We start from the raw sequence: 23,019 nt of genomic DNA, 5'->3' as shown, positions 1-23,019 counted from the left end.
TGTCTTCCGTATCTCGTCTCTTTGATCCTGAAACATTTGGATCAACTCCTGATGAACGATATCTTTTATATGTACGTCGGTTTTAGTTCGCATCTTTACGCCTACTAGTAGCTCAAATGGAGTTGTGCGTGTACTTCTACAGTACGTTGAGTTAATAGTTTGCTGAACACTGCTTACAAACTTGTACCACTTGCTAGGATCTTCAATCGATAGCTTCGACAATACTGATACAATTGTAGCATTCAGACGTTCGACCTGTCCGTTTGCTCTTGGAAGTCCAGTCGTTACAGCATGAAGTTCGATGTTCTCGTTGGTACAATACTGCTTAAACTCGTCGGATGTAAATGCGGTACCACGGTCAGAGATGATTTGCGCAGGATTACCAAAAATTGCGCTTTGAGCCTCCAGTCTAGCGATGACGTCCTTTGTAGATGTTGATTTCGTTGGATACAGCCAGCAGAATTTAGTGAATCCATCAATGACTGCTAGAATATGCTTATACGCTTTATGAGTTGATTCGAGCGGTCCTAAGAAGTCAATGTGAAACGTTTGAAGTGGCTCCGCTTCCTTCGGCAAAGGATGCAACTCTCCTTCCTTTTTTCCAAGCTTGCGGTTAGAAACGATGCATGGAATGCAGCATCTGATCTGTCGTTGTATTTTCTCTTCCAGTTTTGGGATAAAAAACTCTTTGGCGATGATTTCTTTCGTTTTCTTTACAGAAAAATGTCCTTTTTCATGTGCTTGTCGAATAATTTCGCGTTGAAAGGCTGGTGGCACAACTATCAGCTCATCGTCGTCCACTAGCTTGTACAGGAGACCAGAATTCATAAAGAAATTATTGTGACTCGGCTTCTCATTCAGGATGTCAATAATAGCTTTCAGCTCTTCGTCCTGCGACTGAATGTATTTTAATTGACTGTGCAAGGTTTCGTCGGAGATCATCATTACAGGGTATCTGCTTAAAGCGTCAGCATGGCGTATACGTGTTCCAGATCTGTGCTCAACATCGAAGTTAAACTCTTGCAGTTCGAGAATCCAACGAGCGACTCTAGTGCACACTTCTCTCTTCTCCATCGTCTTTGTGAAAGCATTGCAATCGCTAACCAACTTAAAGCGCATACCTAGGAGATAAACTCTGAATTTTCGAAGAGATTCAACCACTGCTAAGATCTCTAGCTCGTAACTGGAAAACTTTCGTTCGGCGTCTGTCGTTTTCTTACTCATGTAGTAAACTGGATGAATAAGACTATCGTTTGGAGATTTTTGAAGTAGAACTGCTCCGAAACCATCAATCGACGCATCTGTATGCAGCTCTGTTTCGTGTTGTGGATGAAAAATCTTAAGCACCGGCTTCTGCGTGATCAAGTTTTTGAGTGTATCCATAGCAGCTATCTCTCTTTCAGTAATTACAAATTTGGTGTCGTGCTTCAAAAGATCAGTCAGGGGCTTCGCGATGATTGAAAAGTCAAGAATAAACTTCCGAAAATATCCAACTAAGCCCAGGAAGCTCTGCAATTGCTTCTGGTTTATCGGAACAGGGAATTTCGTCACGGCTTTGGTCTTTTCGTCAGATATGGTTATCTTTTGGTCTTCGATCACGTGCCCTAAAAACTCGATTTTCTTCTTCAGAAAGCAGCATTTCTTGAGATTGATCACCAACCCAAATTCTTCGCATCGTCTAATTACTGTTTTCAGATTCGATACGGCTTGTTCTTCGTTTGCAGCAGGAACTATAATATCGTCGACATATGGGATTGCTATACCAGAACGAGTCAAGTCTCGAAAGATAGCGTTAACGTGCCTTTGAAATACGCCTGGGGAATTCGTGAGGCCAAATGGGACTTTTAAGAACTGGTACTGGCCATTGTGGGTTACAAAGGATGTAAACTTGCGACTATCCTCCTCAACGTTTACGTGGAAAAATCCGTTTTTCAGATCTAGTGTGCTGAATAGTTTTGCATCTTGCAGACGATCTAATTGGTCTTCAATCAAGGGCAGGGGAAATAGATCTCGTACAATTACCTTGTTAATCCTCCTGTAATCGATACATAGCCTTGTTGAATTATCGCGTTTTTTCACAAGAACGACCGGACTGCTGTACTCAGACTCAGACTGTTCAATAATACCGTCTTTAAGCCACTGCTCGACTTGATCATCAATGATGCATCTCTCGGAAAATGCGAATCTACGCGGACGCGAGTGCACAGGAGTGTCGTCCTTTAAAACGATACGCATCACAACGTTGGTTGACTTCGTGTTCATCGGCTTATAGCTTTTAATTAAATCAGTTACTTCACGCTTGGCTTGGAAACTTGCACTTTCGTCAATATTAATGCTCATATTTTCTTCATTTTCCACGTTGATTTTCATTAGCGCACCTATTTCCACATCAGAGTCATGATTTTCTGGATTTTTGATTTTTATTCCGTCGCGATTTATTTGAATTTCCGCATTGTTACAAAATTCTGCCCCTAACACAACTTCAACGTCCAAAAAATCAGATGAAACCACCAGAAAATTTTCTTGAAACACCTGGCCGTCAACTTCGAACTCTTCTTTGAATGAACCAAACGGTTTTACTCTGTTTTGATTTCCGAAACCGACAAGAACAATGTTTACAGCACACAGCTTTGGCTTCTTCAAACTAATGTACGTTGTTTCACTTATAATGTTGTATTTGCTGCCAGTGTCAATCAGGGCTGTATACTGCGTTTGCTTCATTGTAATCTCCTTGCACATCGATAATTTTTCTTCGGAAACTTTACGCGTATTGCTCGAATTTGCTACCGGTTCGATTTTGCCAACAGGACAGTCTTTCGAAATATGTCCATAATTGTTGCAATTAAAACACTTTCGACCGTTGCTACGATTGGAACACTGAGCGGCTGTATGTCCAAAAGCACCACAATTAAAGCAATTCACTTTTTTCGGCACGGTTACATCTTTATGACCACCACTGTCTTTCGCACCTGAATATTTCAGCTTTTCTTCCTGATATTTCGATTTTCCAGATTTTTCGCGAATTTTCTCGTAACACTTCAGCTTGTCTTTAAACTCCTTCATGTCCTTCGCATTGTACAATATTGATTTATTGACACTTAAATCGTTTATGCCATCGATCACGTACTGCATAAGCGCACTACTGTCTACACTGCCACGGGAAGCTATCTCTTTCATTTTGAGGAGATATTCTTGCACGCTCTCACTGTTCTTAATTTTTCGCTCGCACAGCATTTTATGTATTTGAGCACCGTTTACTTCCGTTTTAAACTCGTTGATCAGGGCATTTTTCAACATTTGCCAGCTTCTTATGCCACGCTCACTCATTATAAACATTTTAGCTAGCCCTTTCAAAGACCGTTTTGCGAAAATAAATTTCTGAAGATCATCCCAGTACATGATCGAAGCCATATCCTCAAAATCATGAACCCACACCTCGACTGCCAACGTGTCGTCACCGTTGAATGGTCTAATCGAGTCCTCAACATCCCGGAAGTTAACCGAAAATCGCGGCGTACCCGTGCCAAAACTTTGCACTGAGCTCACATCATTATTATCGGACGCGACTGTAGAGGCCTTGACATTGGCATTGACATTGGTATTCTGCTTCTTCTTTCCTTGTTGTTGTGTGTTGCTTCTAAAAGAGCGAAAATCCTCCTCTTCGCTGCTCGCACTCATTGCTTTTCTATCAGCTCTCTCTCTCTGTCCTGCTCTAGTTCTCATACAGTTCTGTATACCACTCTCTTCGTTTTCGTCTTCTTCCTCATCTTCGTCATCTTCGTCGTCTTCTTCACCAATATCTTTCAGCAAATTTCCAGACCGCAAATTCCGGAAAATATGAATCATGAGGTCATCCTTGTCATGTTGGAGTCCCAAAATGTTGCAAATTACAGCAAGATCGTTGTTGGTCAAGTTCTCAGCCACGTACGAAACTTTTTGAGCAAACAGATCATCCTCCTCCGTAAAATCGAATCCATCGAAGTTACGCAATCGTTTACGATTATGCCGATCGCCGTTGTTTTCATACACAAACATGTGCAGAAGGTCTACATTCTTTTTCTTCTCCGTTTTCAATGCCTGCAGCACCACATCAAAATCAGCTAGTTGAGACATTTTGTATTTATTGTGAAATACGTTCCTTTGAACACGTCGTTGCACGTCGTTGCTTCGCTACCGTTTTCGTCGTTCTTTTCTGCCCGTCGTTTACATACACTTATGCGTCGTTTTAAATGTATGCGTGCAGATCAGCGTTGTGTGTGTAGCGTCGTCTTCGTTTTGAATTTCACAATTCCTCCTGCGTCGTTGTGTGTGTGCAGCGTCGTCGTCGTTTTTGATTTTGCACTTTGAAATTTACACACTTTTCAATAAATTTTTTCGTCGTTTTCACTCAGTTTTTCATCGTTTCTTTAATTTCACTTTATCACGTAGGTTGAGCCCCCATATTTGTGGGATTGGTTTCCTTTTTAAATGAGAAGTCCCACTAGTTTTAAGTTTTATTATAGTATTTAATGATATTTTATAGTAGATAGTTTAGTTAAGTATAAAGTGATCGTTTACATGTATTTTAGAATAGCTTGAAATAGGTTTTAGTTGATTTTAACTTCGTTTTGTGACCGTCGTAAGCTCGCACGTCTTTTCGTCGTTGTCTCTCGTTCCGAACTCTTCGCTTTTCACCCTCCGTCTCTCCTTCTTCTGTGGTGAGGTGGGTTAGGTGGAACGGCGTTACCAGACCCATTCCCACACAAATATGATATTTAGCAAAAGGTAACATTATTATTGTATCCTACCTTCAAAGTAATACAATTATTATTATAAATTATATATTTAAGACCACTATTAAATTTTACAAGTTTTCACGGTTAAAAATAATGCATTCTAGATTAGTAAATAATAAGTTTAGAACTAATTTAACTAAATTAAAGTATATTTAGTTCTTTGGCCTCTTATTGCACTTTAAATTGTTTTGAAAATTGTTTAAAAGGTTACTTTGAGTTATATTTTATTTCATATTTAAAATTGTATTAAATGTGCGTTGAATTTATGTTTGTTTGTGTTAAAAAATATTAGTTTAAACTATTTATGTATAAATTTCAATGACTGGATAACGATAAATTCCTAGCACTTTCATTTAAAAACATTCATTGTTTTGCCAGCCAAAACTGAACTTGTTATTAATCAGATCTGCCCCAAAAGTTGACTCATAATTTATAGTAGTTTGCCGACTAATAATTCAACGCAATCCCGTCCCTTGTCCAGCTCAATTGGCAGCTTCAATGAATTTTGCCTTGGCATTCCCCCAAGTTCAATGCCAAATCGCACTTAGTGGGCAGCTGCTCTCCTCCCGGTCCCGATCCCAAAACGGTTCCTAGTCAGTTGTGCCCCCCCAGAGGCACTCATTCGGTTTAATTAACGAAACGGCAAAACGAAATGAACATTTGCGCCGCTGCTCATTTGTCTGCTTTAATCAACGGCATCGTCATCGCGGTTTCCATCGTCATCATCAGCAGCTCTTCATGATTCCATCAGCAGCGCTGCTGCACTGCACCCACGACGAGTGTCGACACGAATCCCCGCCACTGCAGTTTCCATTTCAATGCGCAAAAAACGCTTAAACTGCAATTTGCGCTGGTTGTTCGAGGGGGAAAAAGTCCAAGAGGGAGCTGGGGGCTGGGGATGCTCTCCCCACTAATTAGCACATCAAATTCTCCGTACACAGCACACAGCACGTACTGGGCTTGTTTACCCCAAAAGGGGTCAAATGTCAGCTTGGCGCGTTATTTGGACAGCTCCACTAACTGGGTTAAACCACCTGCTCACTCGTGGCTCTTTGGAGCGTTAATCCCTCGTTCACAAAATGCACTAATTATATGCAGGTGTATGTATATAAATACTTTGATAAAATGCCTAAAAATATGCTGTGAAAATATGAGGCATATTAAAAGCAAACAAGAGATGTTGAAAAAACCTAATGTCTACTTCTTATAAACTCACTTAATATTATAACAACATAGAATTTAATGTCAAAATTTATTATAATTTAAAAAAAATGTATTCTTTAGGGCAAAACTTTAAATTTAAAATTTTAACAATTTAGTAAAACCTAAAAATGCTTTGTGCAGTTAAAAATAAATTCAAAGAGTGTATTTATACATTTGACAGATATAATTTAAAACAATGTCTAATACTCTTACCAAATTTTATATTTTAAAATGTCTTCAAATATTTATATATGGGCATTTCTATTCTGTGGAATTTAACATTTGTACGTATTCAAAATAGAAACAAGAAAGGAAGCTAACTTCGGCACGCCGAAGTTTGTATACCCTTGCAGATTGGTTTTGATGTTTATAATATAAATTTAAATGCTGAAAACACTCACAAAACAGAGTTTCATTACATTTTACCTATACTTATTATGTTTACAGTTTGACAGTTACAGTTTTGCATTCCCAGCTTTACATATGTTATACATTTACCGATCGCTTATATGGCAGCTATATGATATAGTTGTCCGATTTTTATAAAATGTATACCAAAATTCTAGAATAATAAAAAAAGCTTATATTTTAGAGTAGATAAACATACGTTGAAAAACAACGAAGCTATAATTTTTTTCCTATTAATTTCCCGATCGTTCCTATGGCAGCTATATCATATAGTCGTCCGATTTTCATAAAATTTTTACCAAAATTCAAAAATAATATATAATGGCTACATCTAAAAAATTGTGCAAAAATATTGAAAAACAGCAAAGTTATAATATTTTTTCGAAAAATATTTCGAACATTTGTATGGCAGCTATATGATATAGTCGTCCGATCCGGCCCGTTCCGACATATATAGCAGTGAGAGCATATAGAAGACTATATGCAAAGTTTCATTCAGATAGCTTTAAAACTGAGGGACTAGTTTGCGTAGAAACAGACAGACGGACAGACGGACAGACGGACAGACGGACAGATGGACAGACGGACAGACGGACAGACGGACATGGCTAGAACGACTCGGCTGTTGATGCTGATCAAGAATATATATACTTTATAGGGTCGGAAACGTCTCCTTCACTGCGTTGCAAACTTCTGACTGAAATTATAATACCCTGCAAGGGTATAAAAAAGGATGTAACATTTTTAGAGTTTTTTTTTATAAATGTTAACTTATCACTCTTGCCAGGTCTATATAATCAAGAATCAATTCAAGAAATTTAAAAAGGTATTAAGGAATTCTTATATACATATATGTATACTTATACTTAAGATGTTCTTTTTTACTGATTACGAAGAGCATAGTTGCGTTTTCGTTCGATTTTTTGCATTATCCTAGTGCTGTTTTTATAAGGTTTTTTCATTAAAAACAAATAACGAAAGTTGAAGAAAGTAAAAAGCAGATACCGGAAAACTTGCAAATTCTAAAACAAATATAATATTCACAAACTACTATAATAAAGATTAACGTAAGAGGGTTATCAACCCATCTCACATTTGTGTTACTGTTTTGGCCTTTTTTTTTTTATTTGTTAATAATTTCTATCATATTCAAGAATAGAAATGTATTCTGAAAATGGTCAAATGGTCAAATTTCACTTCCCATTAATAATAATAAATACAAAAAAATATCATATCTCATTCTTTATTGTTCTAATTTTATAAACTTTATTTCCATATCTCGTAAATCATATTTATGCTAGAAAATCTCTTCCTTAGCCACACATCAAACACATCTGATGTAAGACACAACGTCTGTTAGTGTTCGGCATCCCCGAACTTGGCATGAATCATCCGGTCGAGAGCCCATTACTCACGGCCCATTCATTGTCTGGCGCCAAAGCAAAGCCCGAAGCCAAATCCAAATTTAAATCCAAGCCAGAGCAGCCCGAACGACTGCTGCAGGTTACAGAGTTCACTTTGAGAGGCGAATTCCTAGTTGAAAATAGCTTTCCTTGAAATGCCTTTGGGCCTGACGCGTTCAGATTCGATGCGATGCCATTCGATGCGATTCGAAGCGATTCTGGGGAACTCACTGCACATATAGAAGATGCATTCTGCTCTGGCGGGGCCATGACATTTATTTATCGGTGGTGGCCTCTGGGGCTGATCAAGTGGGTTGACTGCCCTGGGCTGACGAGATGCCGATGATCTGACGATGGGAGGACGGGTCAAAGAGTCATGTTTGCTTGCCATTTAAATATTATTTTGAAAGATTAATAGTATTTGAAGATTGAGAGTATTGGGTATAGAGATAACATAATAAATCACAACAGACTGGCATCAGGTGCTGGTTGTAGGATTTTATTGCTGAACTAATTAACGGTTTGATAACGAATTTAAATATTTTAGGTTGTATATTTAATAAATTTTAAAATTGTAATATAATTTTTCTAGAACGGTGAATTTTAGAAAAATTAACAGGGGTTTTGAGAAATTTTGATGGTATTATCTCAAATTGAATATCTCAAATTCAAATATATTGTATTGTAAGCATGTTAGGTTTTTTTTTGTTATATGAAAAGCCAATTTGTAAATATCTAGATCGATATTATTGACGACTATTGAAAAACTATCGTCGAATATCGATGGTTCTCCACCTCTACTTAAAAGCAATTTATATAATTATTTTCTTTGAAATAATAATGGTCCCTCTGCTTTAATTAACTTAGTAGTGCATTTAGTAAAAGAAAACATAATTTGAAAAGATTACATTTCCCTAACCACTAATTAAATTTAACACCTGCACCTAAGGACTATCCACTGCAATTTCCTGTCAGCTTTGGCTTGGCTTTTCTCGCCCATGCACTGACAATATGACATTTAATTTCCCGCAGAACACCGCCGTAATGGCGGTCCATTAGCGAAGTGTCACCGAGTTTACTGGTGGCGTGGGTCAGGTCAGGTTGCCCGGGAGGAAGCCATCGCGGAAGAGTCCACTCTGCCGGCGAGGAGGAGAAGTGTGCGTCGCTGCACCAATTCCACATATTTGCAAAGGGCAATTACAAATAGTTTTCCCTTTGTGTTTCTTTCCAGCATGTCTTCCGGCCTGATGTCGTGTGTGAGGGAAAACTCGCCGCCGCTGGAACCCGAGCTGGATGCCAGTGGATGCCAGGGGCCATTGTCGTTGCCCTCGGAGGGCGGAAGGTCGCATGGCGGTGCCGTCACCTCCACGCCCATCTCCAGTCCAGGAAACAATGCCCACCAGTCCACTCCGACCGCAGGTGAGTTGCCTAATTGCTATCATAATACCAAAAAAACAAACAAACAAACACACATTCCATGTCCCATATCCCTGCCAGGGGTTCTCCTGGTTGGGCAACAATATTAAATCATTCAAGTGCGGAATGCTGAATTATGAAATTGCCTGGGGCCTTGGGCCCCAAGTTCTCCCAGGCAATAGCTTTCAATATGGCAGAAGCTTTCCGGCTCATGTGTTCATCAAACGCAACAATCCCGCAGGACATTTACATGGGCGGGGTGAAAGGTTCGCTGATTGCCAAAGGCTGGGGAATTGGGCGATTCGGGGATTTGATTGCCAGCCCCAAGGTTGACGCAGCAATTCTCGCCCCTTTGGCATGGGTTAACCTTGGGCTTATGGATGCTTTATGGGCACTGACGAAGGTTACTCTTTGGGGAGGAAAAAAATACTTATATTATTATTATATATAAAGAGTAAAGCTGAGGACTTTTGCTTAAGATATAACATATTAAACTTATATTTATATACAAAATGGGTATTAGATTACCATGATGAACCAATCTCAAAATTTATATTAAGCTGAAAAGTTATTAGAAAAAATAAATAATGCAGTACAAGTACAATGAACCCACACAGCCTTGAGTAAGTGCAGATTCGATTACATCACTCGCCTTACTAAGGCCATCATCGATCATATGGAACGAGATAGTGCGCTCTTCCCTGTAGAAACTAAGAGCTTCAGCTTTGTTTGCAGAGCTGTGAACCCGATGGAAGATGTGGATACTGAGGAAAGTGAGCAAAAATCCGCAACAACGCCGCACTATTGTGGATACCCTGTACAAATAGGGCCCTATCCGACTTTGGTTTGGTGGAAATTGTTCGTGTGTTCGTTAGTTTTGGTTTCTTTTTTTTGGTTTTCTGTTGGGTGAATAATTAGTTGGGTCTTTCGGTTTGTTGGCGCCACCTCCCCCTGCTGCCAGAGCAGATGCAGATACAATGAGCGAAAGATAAAACTGGGCATAATACATATTCAGATTGGGCCATCTACATACATCTATGTTGTATGTATTTACATCTACGTGGGTCTACTACCTCACAATTCACATGTGAACCGGGCTTTGTCTGTTGCGGGGCTCGCCCTCATATGGCCACCGACAACTGAATAACTGGATAATGTTTATATAATTGTGGGTAATACAGCTACACGTGCTAATTAACGCCCCCGACTTTCTATGGTTCATGCGAATGCACAGCGAAAATCGACCACAAGGGTTCCTTCTACTGAAAATGGGAATTCGGCTTCGGAATGGAAATGGAAATGGAAATGGGTATGGTAATGCGAATAGGAAGCTTTATCCATTTGGGGTCGCTTGAACTATTGTTGTTATGACAACACCCACAAAGAAATGCCATCAACAATAACGGACCATGTACAGTGTACACTGTACACCTCGCTTTCGACATGAATAAAGCTGCATTTACAGTTCGTGTCGGATCGGTGGACAGTGGGGTGAACACGGATGGCTATTATAGTTGGAGAATGAAATAAAATAAATAAAATTTTGATGTATTGATGTAGATTTTAAAATTATAGGTTCCCAAAATTATTATTTAATATTATTCATTATATATGTACTTTTCTAAAATAAAACAATTTTAATTCGATTATTATTAAAGTTTCTAATATTAATTAACGGATTATGTTTTCAACGAAATACCCCAATTAATTTCTAGCACATATATTGCAATGTTAAAATATCGATCAAAAAGCCTATGCGTCAAATTTCAGTATCGATAAATCCATATTTTGTGCCCATCCCTACAAATTTTGCCCCTTTCCTTTGTCAATCGAAGCTCTACGTGCACATGAATTTTCTAAGCGAAATTTCAACAAATTTTGAATAACCATGGACCAACCAGTTGTGTGGGCACGTGTCATAAAGGTCCTTGGCCGCACTGGCTCCCAGGGCCAGTGTACCCAGGTCAAAGTGGAGTTCCTGGGCGAGCAAAATCGCCAAATCATCCGCAACGTGAAGGGGCCTGTGCGCGAGGGCGATATTCTCACCCTGCTGGAGTCTGAACGCGAAGCCAGAAGACTCCGCTAATGGGAAATAATGATCTTTAGCTGCTCTGGACTAACATGGAAGATACTTTTTCATACAATTATCTGGCATCGAACAATTTGTTACAAACAAAGAAAATTGAATTGAAAACTTATATTGATGTGATTACAATGCAAGAATATCCCTTTATTTGAAATACACACAGTTAAATACACTTATTTGGTTTTCTTGTTATTAGGTTTAAGTGATACATGAATCCAATATGGCCCACTGTGCCTGCTGTTAATCGGTTAACAGCTCTGTTAAGCCAGCACACACACCGTCACCTGCCAGCGGGCCAAGAAACGCTAATCAGTTCGATTTGGCAACGCAAGGTGGCTAATAAGCCGATACCCGTACTACCACTCGCAGCCGTCAATACACTTTGGCCGGGTTCAGTTCGGTTTCGGTTTTCTGTCTCTGTGGATATTTTTTGTGGGGTCGCTTCGGCTTTTTCGCTTCAAAGATTTCAGTTTCAGTTTGCCGCGAGCGGGAATACGACTGTTTTTTCTGCTTTTTTCTTTCGATTTCGTTTGCCGCTGTCCCATTGATTCAATTCATTCTGTTTGCTCCGCTCCACCTGTGCAGGTGAGACACAATTTCGCTGCCGAGCGCGTACGCCGGTTATTGCACTAATTGAATTTTGCGACGATTGCAATCGCAAAACGCAATCGAAATCGCACTCGCAGTTGCAAGCCGCGTGTCCCGATCAACCCGAATCCGAATCACACAAAAGAGTCAACAAAGTTTAATCAATAATATCGGAAAAAGGAAAAATCCATTTGGAGTTTGTTGTGTAATGTGTGCAGTGAAGTTGAATTGAAATTCAATCAATATATGTGTATCTTCCAACTGAAACAAGCTTGTTTACACACAACAATCAGCAGAGTAAACAATTCGGGGAATTTGGCAGTTGAATAAAAACATATGCCGCTATTTTCAGCCCGTATTTAAACAGGTAATAAAAAGTATTGTATTTTTTGAACTAGAACGAAGAGCAGAAGGAATTGGTGGGGCATTTTCAATGATATCATGCATCGTTGAAATTATTTGTCTCTTTATTGCCCGAAAACAAAGCTGGCCCAGAATATGTACATAGTTCAGACCAATTAAAATGCCCAATGAATGTAACCCAATCCACACTTGCCCCATAAAGGCAGGGATTATTATGTAAGTTGACAAGATTTTGGGGGAACGAACCTATCAGCCTGAAAGAAACCTCGTTATGAGGCTGAGGCTTCGGAGAGAGACCCAATTGAGGCAATTGGCCAGACGCCTCTAATTGAAGTGCCATGAATTGTGTAATCAATTTTGGTGCGACGCTTGCTGTTGCTCTTGCTGTTGTTGTGATTTGGAGTGCGAACACAAAAGGTAGTGCCTTTCGACCAGGCTAAAAAGGCTGATAAGCTCTGCCAAACTGATTGCAGTTAACGTCTTCTGGTGATTGGGACGTCTGCCATTGCTTTTTGGCCAAACAGATCGCGACTGATAGGGCCTGATCCCTTATATAAAGTGGCTAAAAACCGGCGGGTATAGCGAAAGGCGGGTGTGAAAAGCAGCTAGCCTTATCCATTTAACGCAGTCACTGTAGAAAACAAGTTTGCCTTTTTAATTAACAAGCTAGAGTTAGAGGAAAAAATAGTATTTTGATCACTTCAATATTATTTTTGATATCTCTCGGAGAATAATAATCTGTGGGAAGGAAAACTTGGTCTATTTACTAGGTACTGAAAGGCATTATAAAATAAAATGTAACATATATACTGAGTATTCCAGGTTGTTATAGCAATCAAAGGGGATTACTTTCTGCGCCAATTTCTTGTTTCTTTGCAATCGTCCATACTTACCTGATAGCTCTCTGGAACACCTCTATTTATTTATAGCTATTCCGGTACTTTGTCTAATCTATATAGTCGCCAATGCCCATATAATATTGATTCAACTCAAGCGATATTTGTATTTGACATCACTCTCTGTTTGAAATAGAATTACGTTTCAGTCTTACAGATTATTTTGCCAGTGTTGATGTAATACGCCATGTTGAACTCTTTGACCAACGAACTCAACGAACCTTGGCTAATCCATTGGCATCGCATTCGATTCTCGAGGCTTACAGCACACTGCAACTTACTCGAAACGAACCAGTATAGCCAACATTTTGAAGGCCCCGAGACCTGTTCGGTTGTAAGAGTTATTTGTCCAAAGAATTGTGCAATTCTTGGTGCCTTTGTTTAGCTCTTCGGGCCTTCGGGTTCTTGGTTCTCCAACAAGTTGCGTTTTTTCTATTTTTATTCCGCGCAAGTGAACTCAGCACTTGTTAAGCGGATAAGCTGCCCACACGGCCAGACTGGGGAGCTGGTGCTTGGGATGTGGGCGTGGTCCACTTGACCTTCCCCAATCCAGTAGGCCAGCAGTCCCACCGAGCTCACATCCGCTCGCAAAAGGTCTCCAATTACTGCAACTTGGCTGAAAAGTTGTGTAGTTTGCCATTTGGTTTTCACAATTCGCATGTTAAGAGAGTGTGGGGCCACGTTTGCGCCAATGATTAATTAATAAACGAACCCACTTGCCAAACCTCTTTTTGGAATTGCAAATTCAGAATCGAATGCGAATTGGTGTCACTTAAACACCTCCGAAAGCCCACGCACCGGGTACTTGTATGAGGTGGGGAATACGTAGCGATATATTTCTATAATTGATGAAGTTATGGGGGGTAAGCTTTTAAAATTGTGTAATATTTACTTTAATGTATGACAAAGTCTCGATTTAATATCTTTATTGACGGTTGTCTTTACCTTTAAAATAATAATAATTGAAATAATTAAAGCTAATGCCGAAGAACATTGGTTATTTTCGATTGAATTTATCTATCAAACTCATTTCCAACATAAGTAAATTCAGAATTAAGTGCGAATTTGCATCAAGCCCCGAGTATTTGCTTGAAAATAATAACAATACCTTCGATAGTTCACCTTTGCCGTTGTTTAATTTCAAACCTATCTTACTCCCCTCCCTAGTAAGCACTCGTAAGAGCAGTTAATCCGAGGAGGCATCATGTTGCCAAATTGAAAAGATTCAAATAAGTTTTGATGAATTACCAAAGCCAAGCCAAAACCGACAATGACGAACATTTCGCCCACACTCACTCACACATTTGCGGAAAACGAAACCCAAACTGATGACAGCACACAAAAGAAGACAATACGGGACTCGAAGTAATAACAAATCTTGCTCAATAGACTTTAGATAAATTAGAAATAATGTATACGCGCACAACGCTGATGTAATCGCGGGGATTGCCTCATTAAGTGAATCATGGGCAGCATCGCTGTTCCAACTCAGACTCAAACTTTTCAATTACAGACAAGAAATCTTCATTAAGATTTTTCTTTTAGGGAGCCAGAATTCGTTTTGGCTTAAAGAACTGCAGCCCTGCTCTGCTGACCCAATTAGGCATTCTATAAATAAACAATTGTCACTGGCGAGGGTGTTGCTTCCCCCTCGGCGGTTAAAATTCCATTAGCAAGGTCCCCGAGCAATTTGGAGAGAGCAGCAGACAGCCAGACGACACCCCAAAAGGCAATAAATAGAATGACGTGCCAGCGGGGGTAATATTTATATACTATACGTACTTCTTTTCCCATGAGTAAGCTCCGGTGACCAGCCCCAACTCAGGTGAAATTAATCATTAAAATCAAGCCATCACAACAAGCATAAATGGGGAATGCTCGTACCCATGACTACACATGTGCTGTATACTATATAGTCAGCTATATGGTATTCATTTATATATCTGTAGTATCTTTCGGTATTCGCGTGTCGCGGCCCCAAAACGTGACCGGCATTTGAGCAGCGCTTTGTTTTATTTTTCTTGTTGATTAGAGGTCGAAGCTTTCTTGACAGCGTTCTTTGATTTTATTTTAGAAAATGCTTGTACTTCCGTTTGGCTGTGGTTCTTTTCTCTAATTAGTATATGGAATGTACACTTTCCACGGAGAAGACGGGTCTCTGTGTTAAAGGGAACTTTCATTTGTGGTAATGACACACACAATGAGTCACTCCAGAGAGATGTAAGAGTCAAGCCACACTTTCCAAAGGGGTTGTCTATACAATCTTGGCTTTAATAGGGTCAACAGTATTTACAAGCAAACTTATATGGAGTTTCCTATCCTTTGCCCATCACTTAGCACTAATACATGATGTAGTACTTTTCTTGTACCTACAAATGTACTCCACATTCCTCGGTGATCGATAAGGTATTACCAGCCATCGTTTCTCTGTGCTATCGGCCATCGGGGGAATAAATATTATTGAGTTCTACGACCGTCAAGGCCACAGCCACAAAAGACCAAGCCGCAATTCGATAATGATTTCAACCAATTGCACTCTATATTTCGGATTTTCTTCGGCCCAGAAATTGTGTAAATCCATATATGCATAGAATACTTGGCTTGGAGAGATAAGTTATGACCTTGTCGAATGGTTCCCAACGCTTGTTCGCACGTGGTGTCCAATCGGGTTTACTGGAACTCCCTGGCAGCAAGACGACGACTTGCTATCATTCCTCTTTGGGCCTTTCATTCATTGAGGGGTCTTCGGGCTTTTGCCTATTTATGGTCATGTTTTGGGCTGCGATTCGTTTCGGTTTCGCCCATTTATTGTTTGCTTCTTATCGCCGTACTATTAAGTGTAACCGAATGACGGAAAAATTCTATTAACAATTGATTGGCTCAACAGCTGAGTAACTGCGGAAGTTAAGTGGCGTCTAAAAATATGACTTTGCTTCCTCGGAAGCGCCAAAGAAGTCTTCGATAATTATGTCTATATAGGCGATTTATTTATGTGCCTGTTAATTATGGATAAATTATTTTACAACAATTTATACACTTTACAATCTAGTGGGGAAGGGAGTAGACTTCAGATACCATGATAAAATAAAGCCGGAGACGGGCTAATAATTGAGTAACCAGCTTGGAAGTGTGAAAACATAATCCCCTGGGATCTCTCTTCTAGATTTATGCCGCCTGTCCATCAAGACTGAAAGCCGGTTGACATTATCATCATGTCTTGTTACGTCACGAGCGAGTGTCAGCCAATGGGATATTTAGTAAAAACCACAGATAGGTCATCCATATGTTTTCCTATAAACTCCATAAAATAGCAAACCAGAATATAACCCAAATCGCTGAAATTACCTTCAAATATCACCAAAATGTTGTAAAATAAAAGGACGTGTCTTATCTTCTTTCCTGGCTTTTTCCAGACCAAAATCAGCAGCAGCAGAAACGTCGCCGCTTCCATCCACTTCGCAATCTCCGCCGCATCTTCCGCCGCCGAACCATCAACAGTTCCCCAGACAGTCCATCGCCCGGTATAGGTATCGGACCCGGATCCTGTAATACCCTGCCGCCGCCGGCCAGTAGCAGCAGCGAGAAGAACCTACGAGCTTCGGGAACACCAGGATCACCACTGAATTCCCAGCAGCTGCCGGAGCAGAGCTATCAGACTCAGTCGCTGCCAAAGTCCAAGTCCTACGGCTCGCACCGCGATGAGTTGCTGAGCGTGCTCCTGGGCAAGAAGCGGACTGGCAAGCAGACGCCTGCACAGCACAGTCTGGACCAGAATCCCAGCCAGTTCCAGTCGCCAACCCAAGCCCAGCAGGAAGCCATGTCCCAGGCCCAGCGTGGCGTGGCCGTTTTTCCCGCCGAAGCCCTCGGTATGAGCAGGAGCAGCTACTTTGCAGAGCAGCGCATCCAGCAGCGCCATCTACGCAGCGTAGGTGACTACTCGCAGGAGCTGGAGGGTGGATCCGTATCCGGTTCAGGATCGGGCTCGGGAACCGGTGGAGCTGCCGACATCTCTGACAGCCAGCGAAGCCTCAGCGAGGGTCGTCTTCTAGATGTGGATGGGTAAGTCCATAAAGTCCTTGATTTTGGTACTGGATAACTAATTTATCTGGCTAACGCTTTCAGAGATTACTCCCGGGAGACGCTGTCGCAGTCCCATGACAGCGTCTTCTCCGAGTCAGCAACGGCCAGCAGTCTATCGATTGTACTGAAGGTGAGTTTAGAACTGATAACAGCCTTTAAGGATAATATAAATCTAAAAGTTCAAGACTTCTAAGAGTTTAGTTTATAGTTTAATGTTAGTAAATATGTAGCTTTGGCTCGTTTCCAACCCTTTGCTTGCCTTGACCATATCTCGTTGACCTATATATAAATTTAAAATTCGAATTCCACTTTTACTTTCACTTTTTCTCTCGAAATCAAGTTCAGGGCCCTTGGGTCACTCGATGGATTTCCACCAAAGACCGCTCCCCTGAACCGTGCTTTGTGCTGCAGGCAATCTACTCGTAAATTGATTTAAATCAAATTCAATTGGCGCCTTTGTTGGCATTTCTGCAGCGCCATTGATGACCGAATCTCCCATGGAGTGCACTGACTCAGATTTCAATTGTTCCCAGAGTTTTAGGAAAACAAAAACTTTGTCAACAATCTGATTAGCCAGCTGGCCTTATCTGGAATGGAGAACATCCATTAATTGAGTTGACTGAACCCCAGAGACAATCGAAACTTGATTGGGGGACTTTTTTTTAAGATGTTTCTCTAGCTACCACAAACCCGATTCTCAACTCTTAATTGATACATAGAAATCAATTTCGATATTACACAATTAACTCGCACTTTAAATTAACGCCAAACGAAAGTCCAAAATAAAGCGTAGACTGGCTTTGGCTCTTATCTAATAGATAAATCTTCATTATCCACATCATTATCACCATTACTGCATAAGTTGGTTGAGTCTTTTCTGGTGTTTTTCATCTCTTTTCTTTTAGGTTTTAGCAAAAAAAAAAAAGAAAAAACTGTTGCCAACGCACGCGTTTTTGCAACCTGAAACCGAACCCAATTTTAGACGTACACAAGGGAAAAATATTTATACTTTTCTTAAAGTTTAATTATTAAGTATCTTTCCTAAACGTACATACATAATGAGAAAAACTACGTACATTTCAAAAGCTTCAAGGTAAAGATCACTATCAATACTGTGTTATCTCACTTGGTCAATTGAATAATAATAATTTATATTGATATTTGATCAGTCTTAAGCAGTTTTTTTCCGTGCAACAACTGCAGTAAGTCGTGGCAAGACCCGCACACCGGCACACCCTCCTCCCCATATAGTCCAAACTCCCGCTTTTCCAACCGATTTTCCAGCTCTTGCCGCGCGTGGCAATTTGCGGCTTCTTCTCCTGGCCTGGCCGACCGACGACGGTTGAGTTACTTCTATTGCTTCTTCGGTTTCTGGACAAACGAGTTGCCGATGAGCCGACGATGGTCGGCGGCGGCCGCTTGGTTGCTTCTTGTTATTCCACTTTTTTCCACTTGGCAGGCCAGCAGCTCCCTGGAGCTACCGCCTCCTCCTGCTCCGCGTGCTCCCACCCAGGTTATTTGCCAACCTGGTTAGCAAATAAATCGCATTTCTTTCTGTTTCTATGCTATTGAACTCCTGCAAGTTTTCCGCTAAATCAGTTTGCATCGAGACTTTAGCCAGTGAAGACAACCCGGGCGTTCGCTAGCCTGGCGGTTTCCTAACACGACTTCGAATCCGACTCCGAATACGACTCTGATCCGCGCTATGTCCACAATCCTCGGGATTCCTGGACTCTAGCCAAGTGAAGAAGTTAACGAACTTTCAATTTAACGGTCCAACTGGGTAACTGTGCTGGAGAATTATAAAGAGCTGCGATTCCAAGGGGCTTATCGAGTTATGCTTTGATATTTTTGATCATTTGGGGAAGAGGAAGTATGTAGAGCTGGATGGGATTTAAATAAAAAGATATTTCATTATGAGTGTTTATTTTTCCTGAAGTTATAGATAAGTGCTTTTTAAACTTCACCAAATAAATAAGCTACATGTAAAGATAAACTTAAACTTTCAAACTTTCTTTCTATAGTTGAATAATTCAATCTTTTAATAACAAATAAAATAGCTTATTCCTCGAGGACGTTGATCTCAGCTCAGGCCTTTCCTTTAAGGGATTTAAGCTTTTCAAATGCCAAAACCCCTCACTCTTACTCTAACATTCCACAGAATAGACATCTTGCAGGTCCTGAGTTCACTGCTAATCCGCCAAGTCCTAGTCCAGTCTCGGTGATTTTCCTTTGAAAAGCTGCCAGAGCAGGTCGGGGAAACGAGCTCTTGGGTCTATAAATATTTACCAGCAGATGTGAGGATCTCGGGGCTAACCAGTTTGATGAATTAATTGCATATAAATAGAAAAAGAAAAACATCTACACGACAAATGGCCATAATGGAAACTAAATGACAATGCAGTCAAGAGCAATTTCCGTGGGGGGGGGGACACATGGACCCGTCCCGGACGACTTGGAATGACAGCAGTAGCTGAGATATGGTAACACGGTAACACGCATCTAGGCATGGACGCGAGCTTGCCCGTCATCGATGTCCAACATTCACACGCTTTTCTCTAATTGAACTACTCTGGCGGGGAATGTCCCCCAGTGGCGACTGTGACCACTTCCTAGGTCCCAGCACTCGAAAATGTTCATTTTCGGCCTAAATTCGTTTGCTCCGAACATGAGATCTGTGACACTTCCCGTCTGGCGGCGGCCTCCACTCCTGGCTCCACTCATTATGCAATCATTTCGGTCCGCATTTGCGTATCTCTCAGATTTCCGCATCCATTGGGATCGCACTCAAAGTGCCATGCATCCGCATTAGGATTTTAATTGCATTTCTTCGCACGATTCGCCCGATGGGCGCATTCTGGAGCCTGGCCATGTCCATATCGGTTGGCCACTGGCCCACTTCCCTGCCACTCTCCATCTCCGTCACTCTCTTGGGTGACAGACAGGGAGAAATTGATTCCATTTGCTTTAACTTGATTTAACTCCCGAGAAGCAGCCAGCGAAGCGGCGACCTAGATGGGTGAGAGTGTGTGGAGAAGGGTTCCTTTGGTATTTCATGGCTTAATGGCCTGTGACTGTCTCAGGGAAAGCTCTTTAGAGTTTTTTTTCAAATAGAACTAAGCTTCTTCTAATTATCTTGACTGAACATAATATATCTTCTTGAAATCTGTTTAAATTATTTGTGTACAAAGCCTCCGTTCGGAAAATCCATCACCTCGTTATCGTAAAAAGATAGAAAGCATATCTGGGTGCAAAGTTCTTGGTTATTTATTTTATTTACGAATTGATAGAGTGTGGATTTGATTTGTGTACAAATTAATGCAAAACGTGGGGGGTATACACTGAAATAAAATATTTCTTACACAAATTAAAGCATATTTAATGATATTCTCATTACAAATTTTAATATTCATTTGACAAAATTAAATTCTTTAATAGATTAAGATCTTTTACAAACTCTAAAAGTAGGTAGCTCTGATTCCTCGATTTGTAATCCATTTAAGCGCAGCTTGCATTGCTCCATAAAATATTCCAATAATGATTAGTCAGGGTCAGATCGCGTTAACCACTGATCAACCGATCGGGGCTTCCAGCTGGATAAATGCACACACTTTGAGGCCGTTTATCCCACTTACCAGCGGAGCGCACAGATGGCGTCCATTTGTTCGAAATGCAACTCGGACGTCTGAGTGATGCAATTGCATTTAATTCAAAGCGATATTGCAGTCAGTGCCTCCCACTTGGCCAACTGTTGTGCCCGTTCTCTCCCACTCTCTGGCTGTGGTAATCAATGTTGGCCATGTTGGGAGCCACTTACATTTACCCACTGGTACTGACCACCGACAGTTGGCCCACTCGCAACTGGGCCAATAAATCAGTGAACGTGACGGTCGGCTCTGCGATTTCCCGACGCAGATTCGAGGTGGAACTGAGCAGAGTCGTTGCTTTAACCGGGGCAGGTAGTCCAGTAGTCCAAGCGGGGAATGGGTTAAAGGTCGCAGGACTTTTCAGGTAGCTTCCTTGCCAGGTACATATGTGCAGTGCCGCTAAATTTCCCGAAAAAGCAGATGTCCAAGATTATGTAAGGCTGTCCAAATATCTATCTGCCATAGGTTCTATTAACTGCCACTATATATACTCAACAATCTTCCTAAGAGCCTCGACTAAGAGAACATTGAACTCGCCCCCGATTCCCCAATTGCAGTTTCTGTTTATCTAGAATTGATGGACGAGAAGGTCTTTAACCTGAACCCGCCCGGCACTTAATCCTCGAGCAACGAGCTCCCAAAAATAGCCCCAGCCCCGGCTCCACTAGGAACAGTGGTGAGCAACCAGATGGCGACGTCACGCGCCACAGTCACTGATAGATGGACGACGTGGGAACAAGGGGGTGGCTGGCAGACGCTGCTCTCGTTTCTTCCCGAGAAGCATGAGGGATTCTGCTCCGTTTTCTCTTGTTTACTTTGGGACACGCACAACACAGCCGATTTTGGGCTCGGTTCGGGTCTTACCCTTGAAACTCAATGGCTGAGGGCTGACAATAAACAGATCTTCGGAGCCAATTGTGTTTGGCTAGGTAAAAATTGAAGCCAGACGCCATTTCCCCTGCCATTTCCCTTACCATTCCCATTTTCATTTTCACTTCACTCTCGTACATCTGCTTTGGAATCCGCCCTGCAACAGATTCAGTTGCACATTGCACTTGGTTGTCGCCAGACGCTGTCGCTGCTGCTGTTCCTCGAGTGGAAAGTGAAATCAGTGAGATCGCGTGCAGATAGTCACATATTCATAGTTCATAATCAGCACCATGGTAGCCGGAAGTGCGGGTTCTCTGAGGGCACAGGCCAATCCCTTCCAGCTTTCGTTTGCGGTAAGAATGTGTGAGGGAGACAATAGATTCTGGAGAGTAGGGCATCAGGAATCGCAGTTATTTTTTCAGTCACTGTTGCCCAGCTAATCCTGGCAAACCCTAACAGTCATTTGTAGCCTCGTCCGCGTTGTGAGGCCCGCGAAATGATTGACTTTAAGCAGAATCCCTTTAAAATGAAGCTGGGCGGCTCATCCATGGGCGAGAGTCGCCTGGGACGCAGCTGTCTCAGGGCCCGCTTCGTTTTCCGCTGGAAAAGCTGGGTAATCCTGAAAGGAATTAACCTACCTTATATTACGAAACCTAACCTCTATATATACTCCCTGCTCATTCCAGGCGGAACTCACGGATGTGCTGCGTAAGCGACGCAACCGACCAGATGCCTCCGACGAGGATCTGGGCCTGCCTCGCAGTCCGGCCTCCCCTCAGAGGAGGGCGGTCGGCGGCAACAGCAGCGGCCGGCTTGCCTCCGGCGGTGGTCACCACAGTCACCATCAGTCCCGGGCACAGGGAGCACATAGCCAGAGCGAGGTGTCATCGCTCAGTCTGCTGAGTGTTAACAGTGCCGAGGTGGAGCCGGAGGAGAGCCACCGGCACCCCTCGCGGGTCTCCACCAGCTCGTCGATCTCGATGGGCTCGGACATACTCCGTTCCCATCAAGAGGACGATGTGGATGCCGTTGGCCGAGAGCAGCACCGGCTGTCACATGCAGCGGCCAGGCACAAAATGGCCATCAGGCCGGCCAAAAAGAAGGGACCGACGAGGCAGCACCGCATGACCTTGGAGGTGAGTGTGAGAGTCCTTCCAAATAGGAACAACTTACTTAATCCTCTTTCCACAGACTTCCATCCCAGAGGCCAACGAGGAAGGGCTGAAGATGAGTCCAGGACTGCGAGCTGTGCATGGTAGGAACTCCTTAAGTTTTCGAAAGAAA

At 41.8% G+C, this 23,019-nt stretch overlaps 2 protein-coding genes across 4 annotated transcripts in view; both read left to right on the top strand.

Annotated features, from left to right (window-relative positions):
- The window catches only part of LOC108078499 (uncharacterized), a 47,869-nt gene that overhangs the window by 21,037 nt on the left and 3,813 nt on the right, over window positions 1-23,019 (top strand). For all 3 annotated transcript variants that reach the window (XM_017172396.3, XM_070283445.1, XM_070283446.1), the window contains 5 exons: window positions 9,021-9,208; window positions 16,552-17,197; window positions 17,261-17,348; window positions 22,422-22,871; window positions 22,927-22,990. In XM_017172396.3, the coding sequence (XP_017027885.1) occupies window positions 9,022-9,208; window positions 16,552-17,197; window positions 17,261-17,348; window positions 22,422-22,871; window positions 22,927-22,990 (1,435 nt within the window). In that variant the 5' untranslated portion in view covers window position 9,021. The remainder of the gene's footprint in view (window positions 1-9,020; window positions 9,209-16,551; window positions 17,198-17,260; window positions 17,349-22,421; window positions 22,872-22,926; window positions 22,991-23,019) is intronic.
- Window positions 10,948-11,463, top strand: LOC108078502 (small ribosomal subunit protein eS28-like). The gene has a single exon (XM_017172401.3). The coding sequence runs from the start codon at window positions 11,094-11,096 to the stop codon at window positions 11,289-11,291; it is 198 nt and encodes a 65-aa protein (XP_017027890.1). The 5' UTR covers window positions 10,948-11,093; the 3' UTR covers window positions 11,292-11,463.

The sequence above is a fragment of the Drosophila kikkawai genome, chromosome 2L (assembly GCF_030179895.1).
Source record: "Drosophila kikkawai strain 14028-0561.14 chromosome 2L, DkikHiC1v2, whole genome shotgun sequence".
NCBI classification, from domain to species: Eukaryota; Metazoa; Arthropoda; class Insecta; order Diptera; family Drosophilidae; genus Drosophila; species Drosophila kikkawai.
The sequence above is the reverse complement of the archived record's forward strand: the minus strand, read 5'-3'. Positions and strand labels throughout refer to the sequence as shown.